This window comes from Martes martes, assembly GCF_963455335.1.
Source record: "Martes martes genome assembly, chromosome: 18".
In the NCBI taxonomy this organism is placed as follows: domain Eukaryota; kingdom Metazoa; phylum Chordata; class Mammalia; order Carnivora; family Mustelidae; genus Martes; species Martes martes.
In genome coordinates this window covers 25,497,131-25,516,227 of record NC_137906.1, presented here as the reverse complement: position 1 = coordinate 25,516,227, position 19,097 = coordinate 25,497,131, and the positions used below count along the sequence as shown (strand labels likewise).

Sequence of the window (19,097 nt, the reverse complement as noted above, 5' to 3'; positions counted from 1 at the left end):
ATATAAAAAAACACAATTTGTGACTGTATTACACATGAATTCACTCCTGTTAATGGGTATTTGGGTTTTTTCCCAGTGTTTATTATTGTTAACTATGCCAGTCGGAAAATTCTTATAGGAATTTTGTTGTAGGTGGGCAAAAATTTCTTAGAAGTAGAATCGCTGGTCATGAGGCATGTGACGTTTCAATTTTAGGAAATAAAGTTCGATTCCTTTCCGACGTGCTTGCCTGATTTTAGACTCCTACCAGCACTGTGGACTGCAGACTGGTTTTAGGATAAATTGTAGGGACAACAAATATTGTAGGTGATCTGCTAGGGCTTAATCACATTTGTGGGTTTTTTGGGTCAGTGAGGCCACATGTTCCCTCAGGGTGCGAGGGCAAGACCGACTAACCTGCTCACAGTGGCCGGAGAGGCCTGCTCCAAGTCCACTGGCTCAAAGATCAGACTCATCTTGGGGCTCATCTGGATAATCTCTCCACTCATTAAACACAGCTGAAAGGGCAAAGCAGAGGTGGGGAGGTCAGGCAAAGTGGTTAAATTCCATCCCCAAGTGAAAGGCCTCAGTGCAGACAGAGATGGTTCAAATTCATTCAACAAATATTTCTTGAGCACCAACTATGCGTCAGGGGCAGGCACGGGGAATAAAGCAGACAAAAATCCCTGTGCTCTTGGGATTTACATTCTGCTGGGAAGAAACAGATGACAGATGATAAACAAAACATACAGCATATAAAATGATGAAAGTGCTTTGGAGACAAATTAAATAGAAGAGGAGGCTGGAGAATGCTCAGCCAGGGCTGGGTAAGTTGTGATTTTAAATAGGGGGGGGTTGGCAGGCACTTGGATGGTTGAGTCAGTTCAGTGTCTGACTCTCTCTTTCTCTTTTTTAAGATTTTATTTATTTGAGAGAGAGAGAGATAGCAAGAGAGAGCACGAGTGGGAAGGAGAGTAGTAGACCCACTGAGCAGGGAGCCCAATGTGGGGCTCGATCCCAGGACCCTGGGATCATGACCTGAGCCTGCTGAGCCACCCAGATGACCCAAACATCTGGCTCTTGACTTCAGCTCAGGTCATGATCTCCACGCTGGGCAGGTAGCCTGCTTGGGATTCTCTCTTTCCCTCTGCACCTCCCATACCTGCTCAAACATGCATGCTCTCTCTCTCAAAAAAAAAAAAAAAAAAAAACAAGAAAAAAAAAAACCCAAAAACACCCACAAAATTAAAATAAATAAATAGGGAGGTCAGAGTCACTGAATTGCAGCCTTAGATGGAAGACCAAGGTTATCATATCAGACTGTGGCAAGTCTCATGGTTCTTACTCAGTTTTTCACATAGAACTTAACTGCACACCTTCTTTCTGTTTTATTTGCTTGTTTCCCATGAGAGACGCCTTCTGGAATCCGTCATGGACTAACGCAGGCCTACAAGGACAAAAACATCTCCCCAAATCCTTTCTGCAATGGAAAGAAAGGCCACCAGAAGTCCTAGTGTTTAGTAGGTAGGTCCCGATAGAAAGTAGTGCAAATACATGGGGCAGTGGTACTGCTTCCCATGTGACAACATGGGTTCTAGTGAGATGGTTAAGACAAAGGATTGCTTGAAGCTTTAGTGTTTCAGGGGCAAAGAGAAAACCCCATCATTCCCTGCTGCTCACCCAGAGATGCGCTTAAAAATTCCCTTGTACAGAGGGGCGCCTGGGTGGCTCAGTGGGTTAAAGCCTCTGCTTTCGGCTCAGGTCATGATCCCAGGGTCCTGGGATTGAGCCCCGCACCGGGCTCTCTGCTCAGTGGGGAGCCTGCTTCCCTTCCTCTCTCTCCGCCTGCCTCTCTGCCTACTTGTGATCTCTGCCTGTCAAATAAACAAATAAAATCTTAAAAAAAAAAAATTCCCTTGTGCATTACCTGGCCTACATAAAACACACCTGGAAAGAGGCCACCACATGTGTCTCCAGGAAGGTCATAGCTCTTATGGGGCTGACACCACCAGCAGTGTCAACTCTGAATATCAAGAAAAGTAAAAGACACCCATATCTCTGATAGTAGTTTGATTTACACCCAGGGAAGAGAAGAGTCATCAGGAAATTCACTGATCATGACTCTTTATACTTATCTCAAGACCAACAAGTACATTTGTACAATTAGTTTATATAACATAGCCTATATCGTGTAATAAAACCTTTGTATTTCTATGTTATGTAATCAAAATCACACATGTGCTATAATTAGGGTGTGTATGTAATTTGGATAATTAGGCCTTCCATTGTTGAGCATGACTCACTCATAGTCCTGTGAAATTTTAATGCAGTAGGAAAGTATATTTTGATTTGATAATCACGTATGTTCAGTGTAGAAACTCTTCCTTAAAATGGGGACAAATTTTATTTTATTTTAGCCTACGGTAAGATAATGCTTGTTCTATGCCAGGTACCATTGGAAGCACCTTGCGAATATTAACTTATCTCATCTTCCTGATTAACACTATGATGTAGACACTATTGTCCCCATTTTACAGATGATGAACCTTACTCAGTTTCTCTTACTCAGTTTTTCACATAGAACTTAACTGTGCACCTTCTTCCTGTTTTATTTGCTTGTTTCCCATGAGAGACTCCTTCTGGAATCCGTCATGGACTAGTGCAGGCCTAGAAGGACAAAGACATCTCCACAAATCCTTCTGGAATGGAAGGAAAGGCCATCAGAAGTCCTAGTGTTTAGTAGGTATGTCCCTACAGAAAGTGGTGCAAATACATGGGGCACATAGCTTGCCTGGGTTCATTCAGCTGGCAAGTGGCAGTGTAGGGGTTGAAACCAGGCTGTCCGGTTCGGGGTCCAAGCTCTTTAGGCACTATGCTTAGGTGGCAGAAAGTTTTTTCCAAAGACTGCTGCAGTGATAGCTCCCATCCCGTGTGTGCTTCTGCCAAGTGGCCTTGCCCCACTCCATCAAGATGTGGAGCCTCTCTCCCCACTCCCTTGAATCTGGGCAGCCCCTGCGACTTCTTGGACTCATGGAATTGAGAAAAAGTGAGGCTATGCTAGTTCCAAGCACAGCTCTCAATTTCCTGCAAGCTGTCACTTCCTGGCTTTTGGAAAAGTTAACCACCATGTAAGAAGCGGACTACTCCAAGATCACTAAGTGAGACACCCAAGCCAACTGGAAAGGCCTGGAGGATGAGATACTATCTGAAGAGATAGAGATATGCCAATGAGGAATGAGCCCTCAGGCACTGAGGCTTGGGTGTGGATCCTCCAGCATTGGCTGCCCTCACTGATATCACATGATTAGTTGAGCCCAGCTAAGCCCTTCCAAAGTCTATAATCCACAATATCATCAACAAAATAAATGGTTGTCTTAAGTCTCTAAGGACACAACAATGGATAACCAACATCCATCCCATATATCAGGCACTATGTATGTACTACTTGGTTAATTGCCAATATCCCTGTTTTATTACTACCTTTTTACAAATGAGGAAATTGAGGTTCAGAGAAGTTATGTGACTTGCCCAATACAACAGCTCAATTCTAGAGCTAGTGGTCCAATAAGAGGCCAATACCAAGGCTTTTAACCATGATGCAAACTTATCCCTAAACACACATAGCTTACCCACTACAAATACAAATGGAAGCATAACTCATAAGCTGTTACTTTCTTGTGGGGCATTTATTCTTTGTTTAATAGATGTATGTATTATATAGTTTTGGTTAATTACTCACTTGAATAAGAGGATTTATACCTTACCTATGTAAAATTGATAGGAGATTCAGTAGTACCTTTTTATTGTCATCCAGAACTGTATTCATATTTTCGATCCAAACAGCATCTACCGGCCCGTCAAATATAATCCACTTGCGTTCATCAGATACTGAAGACGCTTGCTCCCGGAAAGTATTGGCAAGGATACCATCTGTCCATTCATGGCTCACTTGGTCAAAGCACCCATAGAGCTGCCCCATGGTGATGGCCTTGGGGTTGATGATCTCGTACTCTACAGCAAATTCATCCATCTGTTTGGCTGGGCAAGAAAGTCCAAAATGAGTTACAAAGGCTCTGTTGAGACCAGAACATTAAATAAGAGATAATGTCACCTCGAAGACCAACCAACCTTCATGAATATGTCCTCCAAGGAGAGTCCTTATAAAATTCGTACTCAGTCCTTATAAAGATTACGATATCTGGGTGGGCAATGACTTAAACTGTTAGGTTCTTTTGCCCATTAGTTTCTCATCATATTTTCTTCTGAGTCTCATTTCAAACAGGGCAAATGTGCTGGTCAGAGCCAAAGAAATCTGCCTGAGCCTAAATGAACTCAAGCAGTAAGGGAGAGAGGTCCATGCTACCAGGTGTCTTTATGTACCTGGCTCTCACAGCTACCCTAAGAAACTTGGCTTTGACTTGTGATGAGGAAACAGCTGACATTTAAAAGATTCTGGAAAATACTGGTTACTTTTCCTCTATCTGAAGGACTGAAGTATAGCCCTGAAACCTCTTCTTTAGCTGTTCGGCAAGTGGCCCCTGAGACATTCACACCATTGTCATCCAGAACTGTATTCATATTTTTGATCCAACACAGGCTGATAGGTGGCACAGGCTGATAGGTGGCACATCTGGTGCATGTGATAACAGACCCGAAAATAACCAGACTTTTTAATGATCCTTCAAAGTAAGGAGAAGTTGGAGTGCCTGAGCCATGAACTAAAGAAAGAACCATTTCTGCAGAATCCCAAGGCAAAACCAATGCGGTAGCCTCTTTTCTGTTTAGTTTCCTAAACTGGGTTCAAATGACCAGAATATTAAGTTTGAAAAGCCCTAATTAGTTACTAGGGCCAAGTTAGTCTCCAAAACAAAAAACTGCAAAAATCCAACAGTAAATCAACAAATATTATTAGAAAAAACATGTTAAGATGAAGTACTAGAAGGGAATGTGGAAAGAGAAGGCATTGCTTTTCAAAACCACAGGCTTTGTGGGGCACCTGGCTGGCACAGTTGGTTGAGCATCTGAGCATCTTGGTTTCAACTCAGGTCCTGATCTCAAGGTCTTGAGATCAAGCCCCGCATTAGGCTCAGCACCGAGTCTGCTTGGGGTTCTCTCTCTCTGTCCCTTCCACTCTCTCTTTCTCTCTCTAAAATAAATAAATAAATAAATCTTAAGAACAAACAAAACAAACAAACAAACAAACAAACAAACACCACAGGCTTGCTTTTTATAAAAGAAAAAACCCCAAAATTGTTTCTCCGGCAATACACGTAGCTTCCATTTGTTGGGCAGGAACCATGCTAGATTATTTTCCCGCATAATTTCATTTAATTCTCACAACAATCCCGTTTCACAGATGGGAAAACAGAGGCTAAGAGAGGTTTAGTTATTTGTCCAAGTTCTGGGTCTGATTCAAAAATCTGAGGTTTTATCTTCTACATTAAATGGAAGGAGGGAAGGAAGGGGAGCGAAGGAGGGAGAGAGAGAAAAGGAAGGGAAGGAGGGAGAGAGGAAGGAAGGAAGGAAGGGGAGGGAGGGAGGGAGAAAAAGGGGAAAGGGAAGGGAAGGAAAGAGAAGGGAAGAAGAGATGAAAAGAAAAAGGAGAAAAAAGAAACCATGCAATATTGGCTTTCAGAATAATCTGTTCAGGACAGTGGCAGGAGTTTCTCATAGGAAAGCCTTCGGAGAAGCCACTATTCAGCATTTGAGAAATTCAAGAAAATTCCTCCACTTAATGACATGCACATAAAACCCCTGTTAGAAGCTCCCCCACCCCCCACCTTTATTTTCTGCCTGCAGACATCTGTATGCCAGGTTCTATTTCTGGCTCCGACGTCACAATCCAGGCATGGCAGGACTAACAGTCTGGCATTATGTCCACGGAGCCAGCCAACCTACTGGGGACTCCTATGCTCCTGGGAAGCCAGGGATGTGAGATTTACCTTCATATAAATCATCCAAGGCTGCAGCCAACACTTTATAAGCACAGGTCTTGCCACCCATGGGGTCTCCAACAATCATAAAACCATGTCGTACCAGCATCATCTCATAGATCTGGAAGAAGCCATCATTTTAAGCAGTTAATCCTTGCAAACCTCCCAGAACTGTAAGCTAGTCAGAAGTCAATGACGAAAGTGAGACCAAAAGGGGATTCCCACAGTCACTTCTATGTCTGATGATCTATAGTTTAAATATCTTTTGGATAGGGGCACCTGGGTGGGTCAGTTGGCTAAGTGTCTGACTCCTGATTTTTGGCTCAGGTCAGGATCTCAGGGTCATGAGCTTGAACCCTGTGTCTGACCCTGTGCTAGGCTTGGAGACTGCCTAAGATTCTCTCCCTCTGCTCCTCCCCCCTCACTTGCAGGTGCTCTCTCTAAAATAAATAAATAAATAAATAAATAAATAAATATCTTTTGGATAAATAAGTATATGTGTATGTTTCATATTATTTCAGAAATGGGAACTCCTATTTGCTCTGTACCTACCAATGTGCTAAGTAAGCATCAAGTGATTTACCAAATTATTTCATTTAATCCACTCAGGTATCATTAACCACCTTCTAGGGGTGGGAATACTGAGCCCGAGAGAGGTTAAGTAACTTGTCCGTGCTCCTCAGTGGCGGAGCCCAGATTTGGACACATGGCTGTCTGACTTTACTGCCTCTAATTTTTTCATTAGGCCATTTCTATTTCCTTTTAAAGGGGAAAAGGAAACAGTGGTCATTTTAGCAAATTGCACTTAAATTGGAAACTTCCTTTCTCGACGCCTAAATGCAGTTCTGACTTGATTAGAACTCTCAGCAGATAAAAGGTATTTTCTTTCTTTTTTTTTTTTAAATATGGAACGCTTCACGAATTTGTGTGTCATCCTTGCGCAGGGGCCGTGCTAATCTTCTCTGTATCGTTCCAATTTTAGTATATGTGCTGCCGAAGCGAGCACTAAAAGGTATTTTCTAAGCTAGGACCCATGCTGTCAATTATAAATGATCCTCCCTGTTACTGGTTCCAGGGTGGTCATGCGACTTTACCAGCACAGTTCAAAGCTAATCTTGAGACCTATGCTGAAGCTATTTGGAGAGCAATGCTCTTCTTCCTTCTGGGCTTGAACCTGGGACAATCAAAGACTGAGGCTACTAGGACCCAACCAAGAATGAAGTTGTAAATCAGAGAGCCCAGAAATGAAGAGAAAGGTTCTCGGATCCCGCTGTGTCTAAGGTCAACTTACACCTGGGTTTTCAAGTTAGGTAAGTGAACAGATTCCCTTCTGTTGACTAAGGTGGTTTGAGTTGGGTTTGTATCACTGGAAACTGATAAAGTCCTGACTAGTTCAAGCCCAATGCCTCCAAAGGTTTTGTTTCATACCCAAATTTAAAAAAAGGAATCCCAAGGGAGATGGTCAGAGGAAAAACAGTGAATTTCAACTTCAGCTCCTGGAAGTGAGACCTCCCACTCTAACCAGGCATCTCTGAGTGCCATCATTGAGTTCAATCTATCACAATTCCAATTCCTGATTTCTGTGTATAGTCCAACAGGTGCATCCCTATAGGGATGCATGGAACAAACCTGGATAATTTTCCCAATAAACCAAGGTACTGGTTGGAGCTTCATCTTTTTGATGTTCTCATTCAGCACTTCCATAAAAACTTCATAGTCTGGCTTTGGGAGAACAACTCCAGGAAACAAATCTGATATAATCCCCTGTTAATAAGAATGTGAGAGAAGGTGGAAAGGATGAATTGTCAGAGGTATGACCTCAACATTTTCTGAAAATGAGATTTACAGATGGCAAAAATCTCTGTAAAATTCCAAACCTCATTTTTCTATGCCAAAACTCATCCACGGTTACAAAGTCCAACACTATCTGTAAGACATGATTTCCGTCCCAAATGAATTTACAAGGTGGCAAAGATTTAATAAGTCCATATTATCTGCAAATTAATGTACTAGGAATGAATAAGATAGTCATGGTTTCCATATTTATGGAGCTCCCAGCCTGATTAGGAAGAGAGGCATTAAAATAATTACGAAAGAAAACTACATTTGGTTAAAACAAAAACGTACCCAAACCCAACAGCAGATGTTATTCTATCAGTGATCATTTTTAGTAAAATCAGGAACTAGACAGGGATAGTGCTATCACTATGAGCAACCATTTGGGAGAGGGTATCTGTTGGTGGGGTTGCTGGCTGGAGATGGAGAGGGTGCCAGAGACACAGTTCATCTTCAGAAAATGAGTCTCAGGACTTGGTCGAGGTCCCAAAGCCCTCACCTGAAACAGAGGGACATCTTGAGCCAAGAACTTGGCCAGGTTGACATCAAGCAAGGCCCGAAGCAACAGGACACTCTCATCCTCCTCAGGATACTTGAGCTTCAGGTTGCCAGCGGCAGTGAGCACAGACTTGACTGCCCTCATGCCGTAGTCATAGTGATGCTGTGAGGACAGCTGCTCTGAGCACAGGCGGTAGGTTGCGACAATCTTCTGGGCAAGACTAGGAGGACAGAGACACCACTGCAGACCACCAGAGAGTACCAGCTTTCGGCCTGCAGACATTCCCAACATCCGTGTGCCTGTCCCTTCCAGAATCAGGCTTGCTCATGGACTTGATGGAGAAGCCCTATCATCTGAAGTCCTTTTAATAGTTACCATGATGAGCTAAGGAAGCATTCTGACTCTTTCAAGGTTAGGAGGAAAAGAGCAGGCACACACATATATGTATAAAATCTACCGTAGAAGAAATTATGTGTGTAATACTTCTCTGAGTATATGAACGTGAATGTACAAGTACACACACACACATGCACACATTTTGGAAGAAACAGCAAACTACTAACAATGTTAATCCCCAGAGAGTGGGACTCGAGGTCACTGAGTAGAAACTCCCTTTATTTACTTCTCTGACATGACATTTTTTTCCATGTTCATGCTTTACTCTTTGAAGTCAGTAAATGTTATGATGATAACAATGTTAATTCCAAATTATACTAAAATTTTCCTATTTGATCTTGGAATAATTTCATGTTTTAAAGTCTTGCTTTAAGCAGAGTGTGTGTGTGTGTGTGTGTGTGTGTGTGTGTGTGTGTAGCAGGGGCTGGGATAGAAAGGCCAGTTTTTTTAAGAGAAATCCAAGTATACATAAAGAGAGAGGACCTTTCTTGGGAATCTGGGCTATTTCTTGGCCAGGAATGGGGTCAAAACAAAAGCTAGGGCTATGTACTTTCAGATCAACTAGGGAATGGAAGTCCATTTCTCAAGTTTCTCTCTTTTCTTCCATTGGGCAACCTACCTTGAATCCAACACACAGAAGGCACTCTTTCAGAGCCTTTAGAATCTACTGGAAAGCCAATGTAACATACCTTCTGGAGTCCAGAAACCCCATGGAGTAGAGGGAGATTTCCCCAATGAGGGCATAATCTGGCACCATCATGGCTACTGTCCGGAATAAGGCCTAGAAAAGAAACAGCGATTGAGAACCTGAACATGTTCAGTGAGCAATGGGTGGCGGTATGTCTACAGATGCAAAGAAAAGCAGCATGGTTGTTCAGGCCACTCCAGTAAAATGAAGCAAGGGAAAGTGGGAGGAGAAGCCAATGCAGAGGGACTACCTTTGTTGGACAGATCCACTGTTCAGCCAAATTCCCTACTGAGGCTGGCTAGGTACTTATCGTCATACCAGGTCCCTCAATGGTTATGTGGAAAGCCCTAGGCACTGGTATTCTAACACCTATGCCAAAGGAGCATCCTCCAACCATCAGACCCTTCCTGCGTCCAACAGGGACATGGGAAGTCAGTTAGGAATGCAGGACCAATATGTATCAGAAGAATCTTGAAGTCAGACAGATCTTGATTCGCATCATGACTCTGCTACCTAGTGGCTGCGGGCTAGTAATGTAACCCCTCCAGTTACTTCATCTCAAATGGGCCAGCAACCGTACCATTCTCATGAGAACAAATGATATCATATAAGTGAAGTGCTTAGAACAGTGTGTGGCAAACAGTGAGAGATCAATAAACATCAGCTATTGATATTACCTTAGATCTTAGAGGAGAAGTCTAGCAGTTAGTTAGAGGTAGAGCCAGGGCTAGAACCCAGGCTCCCTGACACCAACCCCTGGTGCTTTCTGCTATACCACACTATCTCAAGAAAGCTACTTAGGCAGACCTAACAGGCTTGTTGGCTGGGAGGGCTGTGTGTGTGTAGCAGGGAGTGAGTCACAATAGTTGAGTGATAAAAAGAAGAACTGTGGGTCCAAATTCTACTTTGGTACTCACTGGCCTATCCTGGCCTTGAGGGGAGGAGCCATTCCTAAGATCCCCCTGACCCTTTTCCATCTGGAGAGTGCAAAGAAAGTGGATGCATTTCTGTCAGGTTAAGTACTAATGTGGGTTTGGCTACGTCTCTCTTGTGTCTTTGGTTCAACGGGATGGAGCAATGTCTTAGAAGAAAATCCATACAGAAGCAGGCCTGGACGTCTCTCTCTGGTACCTCTTTTCATGCGGTGGGGTTGCTAGGGTCTCTTCCCACAGGAGGAGTGGGGTTTTTCCTCCCATGCGAACAGCAGGCTAAGGTCATCACAGCCTATTCCCTTGCACATGGCCTTGGTGACTCTCTCTCTTCCCTTCAGAGGTGCCGTCCTTCTCCACTAGCAGCAGGACCAAGGGCTATTGCAATGCTATGACTCGGGCCAGCTAAGCAGTAGGCATTGGAGACATATATGCTTCCTTATCATCTCTGCAGCTGGTTGGAACAGCCTGCTTTGGTGTGGACACCACCTCAGCTTAACTGTAGTAATAAAGGGGAGCTCCACGTGGTTCAGCCTAGGGTTTTTTCTGTTTGTTTGTTTATTTGTTTGCTTTAAGATTTTATTCATTTAGGGCGCCTGGGTGGCTCAGTGGGTTAAGCCTCTGCTTAGGTTCAGTCATGATCTCAGGGTCCTGGGATTGGGCTCCGCATTGGGCTCTCTGCTCAGCGAGGAGCCTGCTTCCCGCCCCCCTCTCTGCCTGTCTCTCTGCCTACTTGTGATCTCTCTCTCTGTCAAATAAATGAATAAAATCTTTAAGAAAAATATTTTATTCACTTATTTGAGAGAGAGAGACAGACAGCACAGGTGGGGAGAGGGGCAGAAGGAGAGGAAGAAGCAGACTCCCCAGTGAGCAGGGAGCCTGACACGGGCTTTGATCCCAGGACCCTGAGATCACGACCTGAGCCACCCAAGTGCCCCTGGTTCAGCCCAGGTTTCCCAGAGCTCTTTGTGTCTAACTTTGATGCTGTCTTATAATTAGATGCTTTTGTTTGGCCTACAGGGACTTTTTTTTTTTTTTTTTTTTTGCGTTGAGCCAGGATCACAAAATCAGATGTAGAAATCCAAATTTCTGGTTTTTCCTGAAAAATGAGAAGACTTGACAATTCCTGCTTGGCAACAGTAGGTTGGGGCTAAGGAGGGGCTGCTGCTCTAGATGGGGCATTTGTCAGAGTCCCTACCATGCCCAGCTGGTTCCTCTCATTTATATTAGCTGTCTGACCCCCTGTAGACGAAATGGTGACCCTTACTCCAGTGTCCATTGTTTCCTAATTGCCATGGTTCATCCTGTATATATATACACACCTCCCCATGACACCTTGTTGAGGGTGTAGTTACGTTCTGGGGCCTATCTTACCACCATTGTTGCTCCACGACCACTTCTCACGGACAAAAAGTGCCACCCGCTGTTTGCCTTCTCCGTGAGATCCCTGGTTACTTCCGGAGGTTTCTATACCATAAAGTACACACAGCATTTATACATGCTGACATTTACCTTGAGGTTATCTGGAAGCTCAGCCCTGCCAGCATACCCGGGGTTCATGGTGATGAAGACAGCACAGGTTGGGTTGAGAGAGAGCTCGGTGCCTTCAAAGATGAATGTCTTCAGCTTCCGGATGATGGCCTGTTGAATGCTGAGGATCTGCTGAGCCACCACAGACAGCACTTCTACCTGGGGTGAGAGTGGCTGGCTGACGCAAGCTCCTGCTGTGACAGCCACCACCCCACGCTGCCCGAGGCCCCCTCACTTGGCGACGACAAAACTCATCTGAGAACCAGACCTTCACATCAAAATGAGGAGAGTGATTTCGGGTTTTGGTAAAGAAAAAGAAAATTGGTGTGTGTGTGTGTGTGTGTGTGTGCGTGTGTGTGTTACTACTTTCCCTAGTATTTTATCTTTGTTCTAGCACCCAGCATAATGTTTGACCCATCATATGTATATAGTGTTGACTAGTTCTAATTGCATGTTTACATTTCCTGACCTAAATTCCCCGCCCAAATAGAATTAATCACCCCCTCTCTTTTATGATGGCTGCTTTATGCCACGACGTAGACTTCTATCATTTTCTATTTGTTTTGCTTAACTTTTATTTACCTTTGCTAAATTGTATCACTCTTTTCTTACTTAGCTTTGTGTCCTGAACAACTGCAGAGTATCTGACATATACTAGCTGCTCAGTAAATTTTTGAATGAGTGCGTGAATGACTACAATGAGGATGTATATGTACTTTGTCTTCCTGGGTCTGTTTTTGTTTAGCTAGTTGGGTACTTACTCTGGGCAGGGGTCTTAGAGGACACATAAGGCCCTGTCATTGAGGAGCTGAGAGCCCAGAAAAAGGCCACTGCACGCCCAACCCCTGCTCTGCAGGCCAGCTGCTGCATTACCTCAATCCTGTTGAACTCATCAAAACAGGCCCATGCTCCAGCCTGGGCCAGCCCCTTGAAGAACTTCCCCATGGCTTTGTAATCCAGACCATCTGAGCAGTTGAAGACCACGCACTGGAGAGAGGGAAGATGTGGGCACCATTAGGGATGGGTTCTCTCCTATATGAATTACTCTGCACGTGAAATACAGGGCTCTTTTCTTCCTGTTCCACTGCAGGAGCCGGGGCCGCACTTTACCTCTCCCCCTAAACCATCTTGAACTTCACGCCAACTCTCCTGGACAGGAGTCCAGAGAGGAATGGGAAGAGAGGTTAAGAATGGACCGCATTTCCCTACCTGCTTGGCTAAAGCTTTGGCCAGATCTTTGGTGGTTTCTGTCTTGCCTGTACCAGCCGGTCCCTCTGGAGCTCCCCCAAGGTTCAGCTTCAAAGCCCCCATCAGTGTCCTAAGGGGAAAAAATAAGAATTTGGTGTCCAGTGGGGTGCCTGGGCGGCTCAGCCGGTTAAGTGAATGACTTGATTTCAGCTCAGGTCATGATCTCAAGGTTGTGAGATCAAGCCCTACATTGGGTTCTAGGCTCGATGTGGAGCCTGCTTAAGATTCTCCCCCTCCTTCTGTACCTCCCCTGACTCTCTTCCTCTCTTAAAAAAAAAAAAAAAAAGAATTTGGTACCCAAGTCCTAAGACACAGGAAAGAAATGGACTTTTGCTTTATTTTGCTCTGACTCATACAAATAGCTTTAATTTTTTTCTGATTATATGACAAACATATCATCATTGAAAAAATTTGTTTTACTCAGCACCTTAACCCCAGAGCCTGGTGCGTGGGCACCCATAAACACTTGTTTGAATGAATGACTGAATGGATAAATGAATACATACATAAATGAATCAAATAAGAGTTAAAAGTCTTCATAAACTCCAGATTTGAAAGATCACCAGTGCTAATGGAGTGGTGGAAATAAATATATTTCTCTCCCTGGATTATGAACTCTTGAGTTCAGGATCTGTATTTCATTCAGTTTGGTAAGAGTAGGGCAAAAATAAATGTTAGAAATTAATGATGTTCTTCACTTGTGGCTCTACAGCCCTTGTATGAGCCTCTATGGTTTCAGTTAACACACCATCTTATACTCATCCAACTACGTCTCTGTCCTCTAACCCCATTAGGTTGAGGGTTTCTTGATGGCATGCATGGTGCACAGGAGTGTTTAAGAAATGGCTATTGAGTAACAGGTGAAATAAATGCATGAATGAAGACCAAAAATCACAGAACACAGAAAATAAGTGATTGGCTTTGAATGAAAGAATTCTCAAGAATTATCTTTATGATTACAAAAAATTCCACTTTAAGGAATATACAAAAATCAAAGAAAGTCTAAGTATCGCAAAGTTGACACATTCACAGAGGTCAGATTTCTAATGGTATGAGTATCGAGAAAAGTCTAAAGCATTTTCCTCAGCATGGAATGACTGCGTCTCACCAACAGACTGGCTGGCTGAGCTTGGAGACTCCTTGCCAGAGTCCTTCATCTGGCTCCTTTTCTATCCTTCCTCCATGCAATCTCCAGGCACCATCTTGATTCCTGCCATTAGAGAGCTTTCTATTTAAGTACTGTGGTATTTTTAAGGACAGGCATCAACATTCTGCTTGTTGGTTTGGCCACATTAATTTGCATTAGGACTCCTACTGGGTTCTCATTTCTGGCCTAAGGCCTAATTTCCATGCCCATCTGTGGGACCATGGTAACCAAGGGCAAAATTCTAAAATCTGAGAATATGAAATGAAGATGTAAAAGTCACAAACTCAAGATGCCCCACACCTTCTTCCCCAGAAGCTTTTCCTTCTGGAATTGATATTCACCCTTTGCTTCTAGGAGGGAGGGGGAGGGCAGAGGTTACCTATAGCAGCGGTCCGTGAGGGGCGTAATCACCAGCCGGGGGCAGTTCCCCAGGTACTCATAGCCATACAAGGCTTCTGTGGTGATCATCTGCACCTGCACGTCCTTTGAATCCCAGTAGTAACGCAGCTGGGAGATCCACTGGAAATCGTTCAGGTCACAGATGTTATCCTCAGATAACTTGGCCACGACATCACGAGCTGTTGGGACAGACGCAGACATGGAAACACACAAATGCAGAGCTGTCAGCATACTCCTATGCCCACAGACTGCTCAGAGGAGGTCTGAGGACATCATCCAGGCCAGCAGTCACTCTCCACAAACAGTTTCAGACTCAACCAGCCTCCCTGACTACCCGTAACCTGCACATAGCAATTTCTTTCGGAGGCTGGTCTTTGCTTCACCCGAGAAGCCAGGCAGAGAATCTGCTGTGTTGTCTGCGAGCAGTACAGCAGAGGCATCAAAAATGCATACTCTGAAATCAGACTGCTGGGATCCTAATTCTGAATCTGCCATTAACTAGTTACGTGACTTTGGCCAAGTTGTTCAACCTCTCTATTGAGCTGCATAATCTGTAAGATGGGAATAACACAGTACCTACCATATAGGGTTATTATAAGGTTATCAGGAGGATTAACTGTACATACAGTTAACCCTCGCACAACATGGAGGTTAGGTGTGCCCACCCATGATACAGGGAAAAAAATCTGCGTAGAACTTTGACTCCTCTCACACTTAATTACTAATAGCCTATTGTCAACTAGAATCCTTACAGCTAATAGCCAATTAACACATCTTTTGTAAGTCATATGTATTATATACTGTGTTCTTACAATAAAGTAAGCTAGAGAAAATATTTAAGAAAATCACAAGGAAGAGAAAATACATTAACAGCATTGTATTTATCAAAAGAAATTCCCATGTAAGTGGACTTGTGCAGTTCAAACCCATGTTTGTTCAAGGATCAACTGTATACACACACGTATATATACCTACACGTATATATAGATGTACATATGTAAATATCTACACATCTACACATATATAGATAGATGAAAGAAAGAAAAGAAAGATTATATAAATATTAGATACTGTTATCATTCCCAAATTCTTGGGGGACTAACCCCGAGAGCTTTGCAATATGTAGTTACCCCAAATGCTGTCATATCTCCAGTATGACATTTTTGGCCATGTTCTAGGCTTCTAGGATATCCTGGGAGAAAACAATCAGCTCGGCCTGATGCAGTTGGCAAGGGAAGGGGTCTCATGGACCTATGGTTAGATATAGTCTTTCCATCTGGGGGCCTGAGAAACCAGATGGGAGATATACTTCTGGGTTTCCTTCTTTCTCTCACAGGATTATGAGCCTAATTTAATCTTCTCACAGTGATGGGAGGCCTTGATGTTGAAGAGTGCACAAAGATTTCTAAGAATCATCAGCTATTTTTTTAGGGAACTCTTAGGTGAGAGCTATTGAGATCTCAGAACTAGGACAGTAGGGGTGGCTGGGTGGCTCAGTTGGTTAAGCCTCTAACTCTTGATCTCAGCTCAGGTCTTGATCTCAGAGTCGTGAGTTCAAGCCCCATGCTGAGCACAAAACCTACTTTTTTTTTTTTTTTTTAAAGTAGGACAGCAGCTCTAATTTAGTATCTCAGAAATAAAACTTTGTAAAGGGATGTTTCTGCAAGTCTACTGCCTGTCTGCGAAGAGAAGTCTTTATGACAGTGAAATCCAAAACCCTCCAGAGAAGAGTCCTTCAAGATTACACCAACAGCTCTTCCATCCTTCCTGAGGAATTTAATTCCCCTCCAGGTTCTTGAGGGAAATCACAGAGCGGTAGCAGGAGTAGGGGTCTCCATGAGGAACCCAAGACGAAGGCAAATCTCAAGGAACTGACTTGGGGATGCCTGCATGATGCCGTGTGTATGTGCATGCATGTCCCATGCATGCATGTGTATGTGCGTGTGTGCATGTGTGTGAACGCAACCACCCTGGGCAGTAATCACACCTGCACTTCCTGCCAAATGAAGATCACATTTTTCTTTCTTTCTCCCTGATTTCATGCTAGTCTATCCAAGAGAAATTAGACTGAAATGAGCATCAACCTTAAGGAGAATAAGATGCCACGAAATGCCAGGAGGAAGCTGGGTGTATGAACAAGAGAGACACTGTTTCCAGGCAACCAGCTAGTCCAGCCCTAGTTTCCTTGGTGGTGATGGAGTGAGGGTGAGGGGGTGGTTTGTTTTATATAAAGACCCCAGTTCTTCTTCTTCTTTTTTTTTAAAAGGAAAGTGCTGGAAGGCATTATCTCTCTCTCCTGCTGACTCCCTGCATACACTGCCCATTTCCAGTCTCTTGGGTTTGGAATCAGACATAGAATTACAATTAAATCAATTACATCAAATTATAAAACAACCTCTGCTCCTTAGTAGCTGCTGTATGCCTCTGGGTGAGTTATTTACCTCAGCTTCAGGTTCTTAATTTGAGAAGTGTGTATAAAAGTGAGATCATGTGTGTCAAGCACTTAGCACAGAGCCTGGCACCTGGTGAGTATTCAAAAATATTAGCCATGGTCAGCCTCAAGAAATCATTCTAAGATGGGGAATCTCAGAAATGGCTTTGGCTGCCATTGTCTCTGTGAGAGCCCTGCTTGGAGGTTTCCTGGAAACAAGGGCGGGGATGGGAGGGGAAAACACACTGGAGATTCACAGGAGCTCTGGCTTCTCTCCTTACCTCCTCACCTCACTCTCAGTTGGAGAAGCCCCTCCCTAATGGCAAAGGGGACCCTGAATCACTCCATCCAGGGGAATGGAGAACGGCAAGCTTGGCTGCTATTCTTAGACAGTCAGCAACGCCAGGGAAGCCTCCTTGCTCACCGTGGACATCGATGACCGTGAGGGCCCCGAGGGTGAGTCGAGCCCCACTGCTCAGCTTCCCTCGGACCAGCTGGACAATCTCTGCAATCTGATCGTTGCTCTTTTTCAGAAAATCCTGGCAGGGGCATAGGAGGGGACAACTGGTTAAACGGGGTTCTCCTCTGTGACCCCCTCTTGGGGAATGGCACCCTCTACCACCCCATGGTCCAAGCCTTCCCTCTGGGTGCCTTTCCCTTACCCCTTCATTAATCTCTAGACGAACTGCAAATGCATCATGCTAATTGAAAGAAGCCAAATTTCAAAGGCTAGATACCTTGATTATATTGTTATGATATCGTGGAAAAGATAAAACTGCAGGAGCAGACAGCAGAATGGTAATTGCCAGAGGTATGGAGCGGGGGAAGGAGTTACCCCAAGGGGCTTGAGGGAATTTCCGCGGGGGCATGGAACAGTTCTATATCTTGATTGGGATGGTGGTTACACAAAAGGATGTGTTTGTTCAAACTCAGAACTGTACACTAAAAAGGGTAACTTTTACTGTGTAGAAATTATGCAATAAATATGAATTAATAAAAAAAATCCTGAAATTTTTCAGATTAAAGGAGACACAGGGGATGTGAAAACTAAATGTACGTAAACGATAATCCTGGAATGGATCCTGGACCAGACAAAAAAAGGCATCAGTGGGGCAAATGGCTAAATTTAGATTAGCCAATTTAAAAAGTCTATGGATTAGATAAAAATGTATCTTGCATCAATGTTGGTTTCCTGATTTGGATAACTGTAATGTGGTTATTTAAGATGTTAATGTTGGGGGATTCTGGATGAAGGGTGCATGAGAATTCTTTGCATTATTTGTGCAACATTATTTGTTAGGCTGGCATTACTTCAAAATAAAGAGTTAAAACACAGAAATAATTGTAAAAAAGGAAAAAAAATGGAGACTAACTTCATAGGTTCATAGTTCACCTTCCCCACTTCCTAGCTATGCAGATGCAGGCAAAAGATATTAACCCTCTGAGTTTCAGTTTCCTGGTCTGTCGAGTCTAGATAATTACAACTACCTCTTGGAGCTGTTTTGAAGATTAAATGAGATGGTGAAGCACTTGGCACAATGTGAATAAAGTACACAGTAAATACTGGTGGTTGTTGTTATTAATAAAGTACCTGACATGCAGCAAAAAATAAACAACCTTTTCAGTGCTTTCCCACTGCCCTTGCTGTGGGTCTGGAAAACCCCTGGTGATAGGGTTGCTTCGCACATCTTTCTGAACCACACCCATGCCACAGCTACTCTGGACCCAAGCGCCTTCAGTTGCTGGAATGCACCATATTTTTCATCTTCAGACTTTTGCACATTCTGGTCTCTCTCTCTGGAACACTCTCCTGTTCTTTGCTTGGCTAATTCCTATTTATATATTTTTTGTCTCTTCTTAGACACCATTTTTCTGGGAAATTGTCTCTACTTCTAATGCTTCTCTTATTTCTCTCCTTCCTCCCCATGCTTCCTGGATCCCTGTACTTTCCTTATCACAGTTCTAGCAAAGAGACTTTTTATCTCCCCAGTAGACTGTAAACCCATGAGGACAGACACCATGTCTCTCTCATTCAACTCTAAATCCCTTTGCCTAGTAGCATCATCCCAGCATGGAGCAGAT

The 19,097-nt window shown here is 43.7% G+C and overlaps 1 protein-coding gene across 1 annotated transcript in view; it reads right to left on the bottom strand.

Moving 5' to 3' along the window:
• The window catches only part of DNAH3 (dynein axonemal heavy chain 3), a 116,444-nt gene that overhangs the window by 31,573 nt on the left and 65,774 nt on the right, over window positions 1-19,097 (bottom strand). The window contains exons 27-37 of the mRNA XM_080830446.1: window positions 17,440-17,554; window positions 14,565-14,763; window positions 13,000-13,108; window positions 12,664-12,777; window positions 11,773-11,949; window positions 9,333-9,424; window positions 8,248-8,467; window positions 7,542-7,676; window positions 5,922-6,033; window positions 3,776-4,017; window positions 397-497 (exon numbers count right to left, since the gene is read on the bottom strand). Coding sequence (XP_080686572.1) covers window positions 397-497; window positions 3,776-4,017; window positions 5,922-6,033; window positions 7,542-7,676; window positions 8,248-8,467; window positions 9,333-9,424; window positions 11,773-11,949; window positions 12,664-12,777; window positions 13,000-13,108; window positions 14,565-14,763; window positions 17,440-17,554 — 1,616 coding nt within the window. The remainder of the gene's footprint in view (window positions 1-396; window positions 498-3,775; window positions 4,018-5,921; window positions 6,034-7,541; window positions 7,677-8,247; window positions 8,468-9,332; window positions 9,425-11,772; window positions 11,950-12,663; window positions 12,778-12,999; window positions 13,109-14,564; window positions 14,764-17,439; window positions 17,555-19,097) is intronic.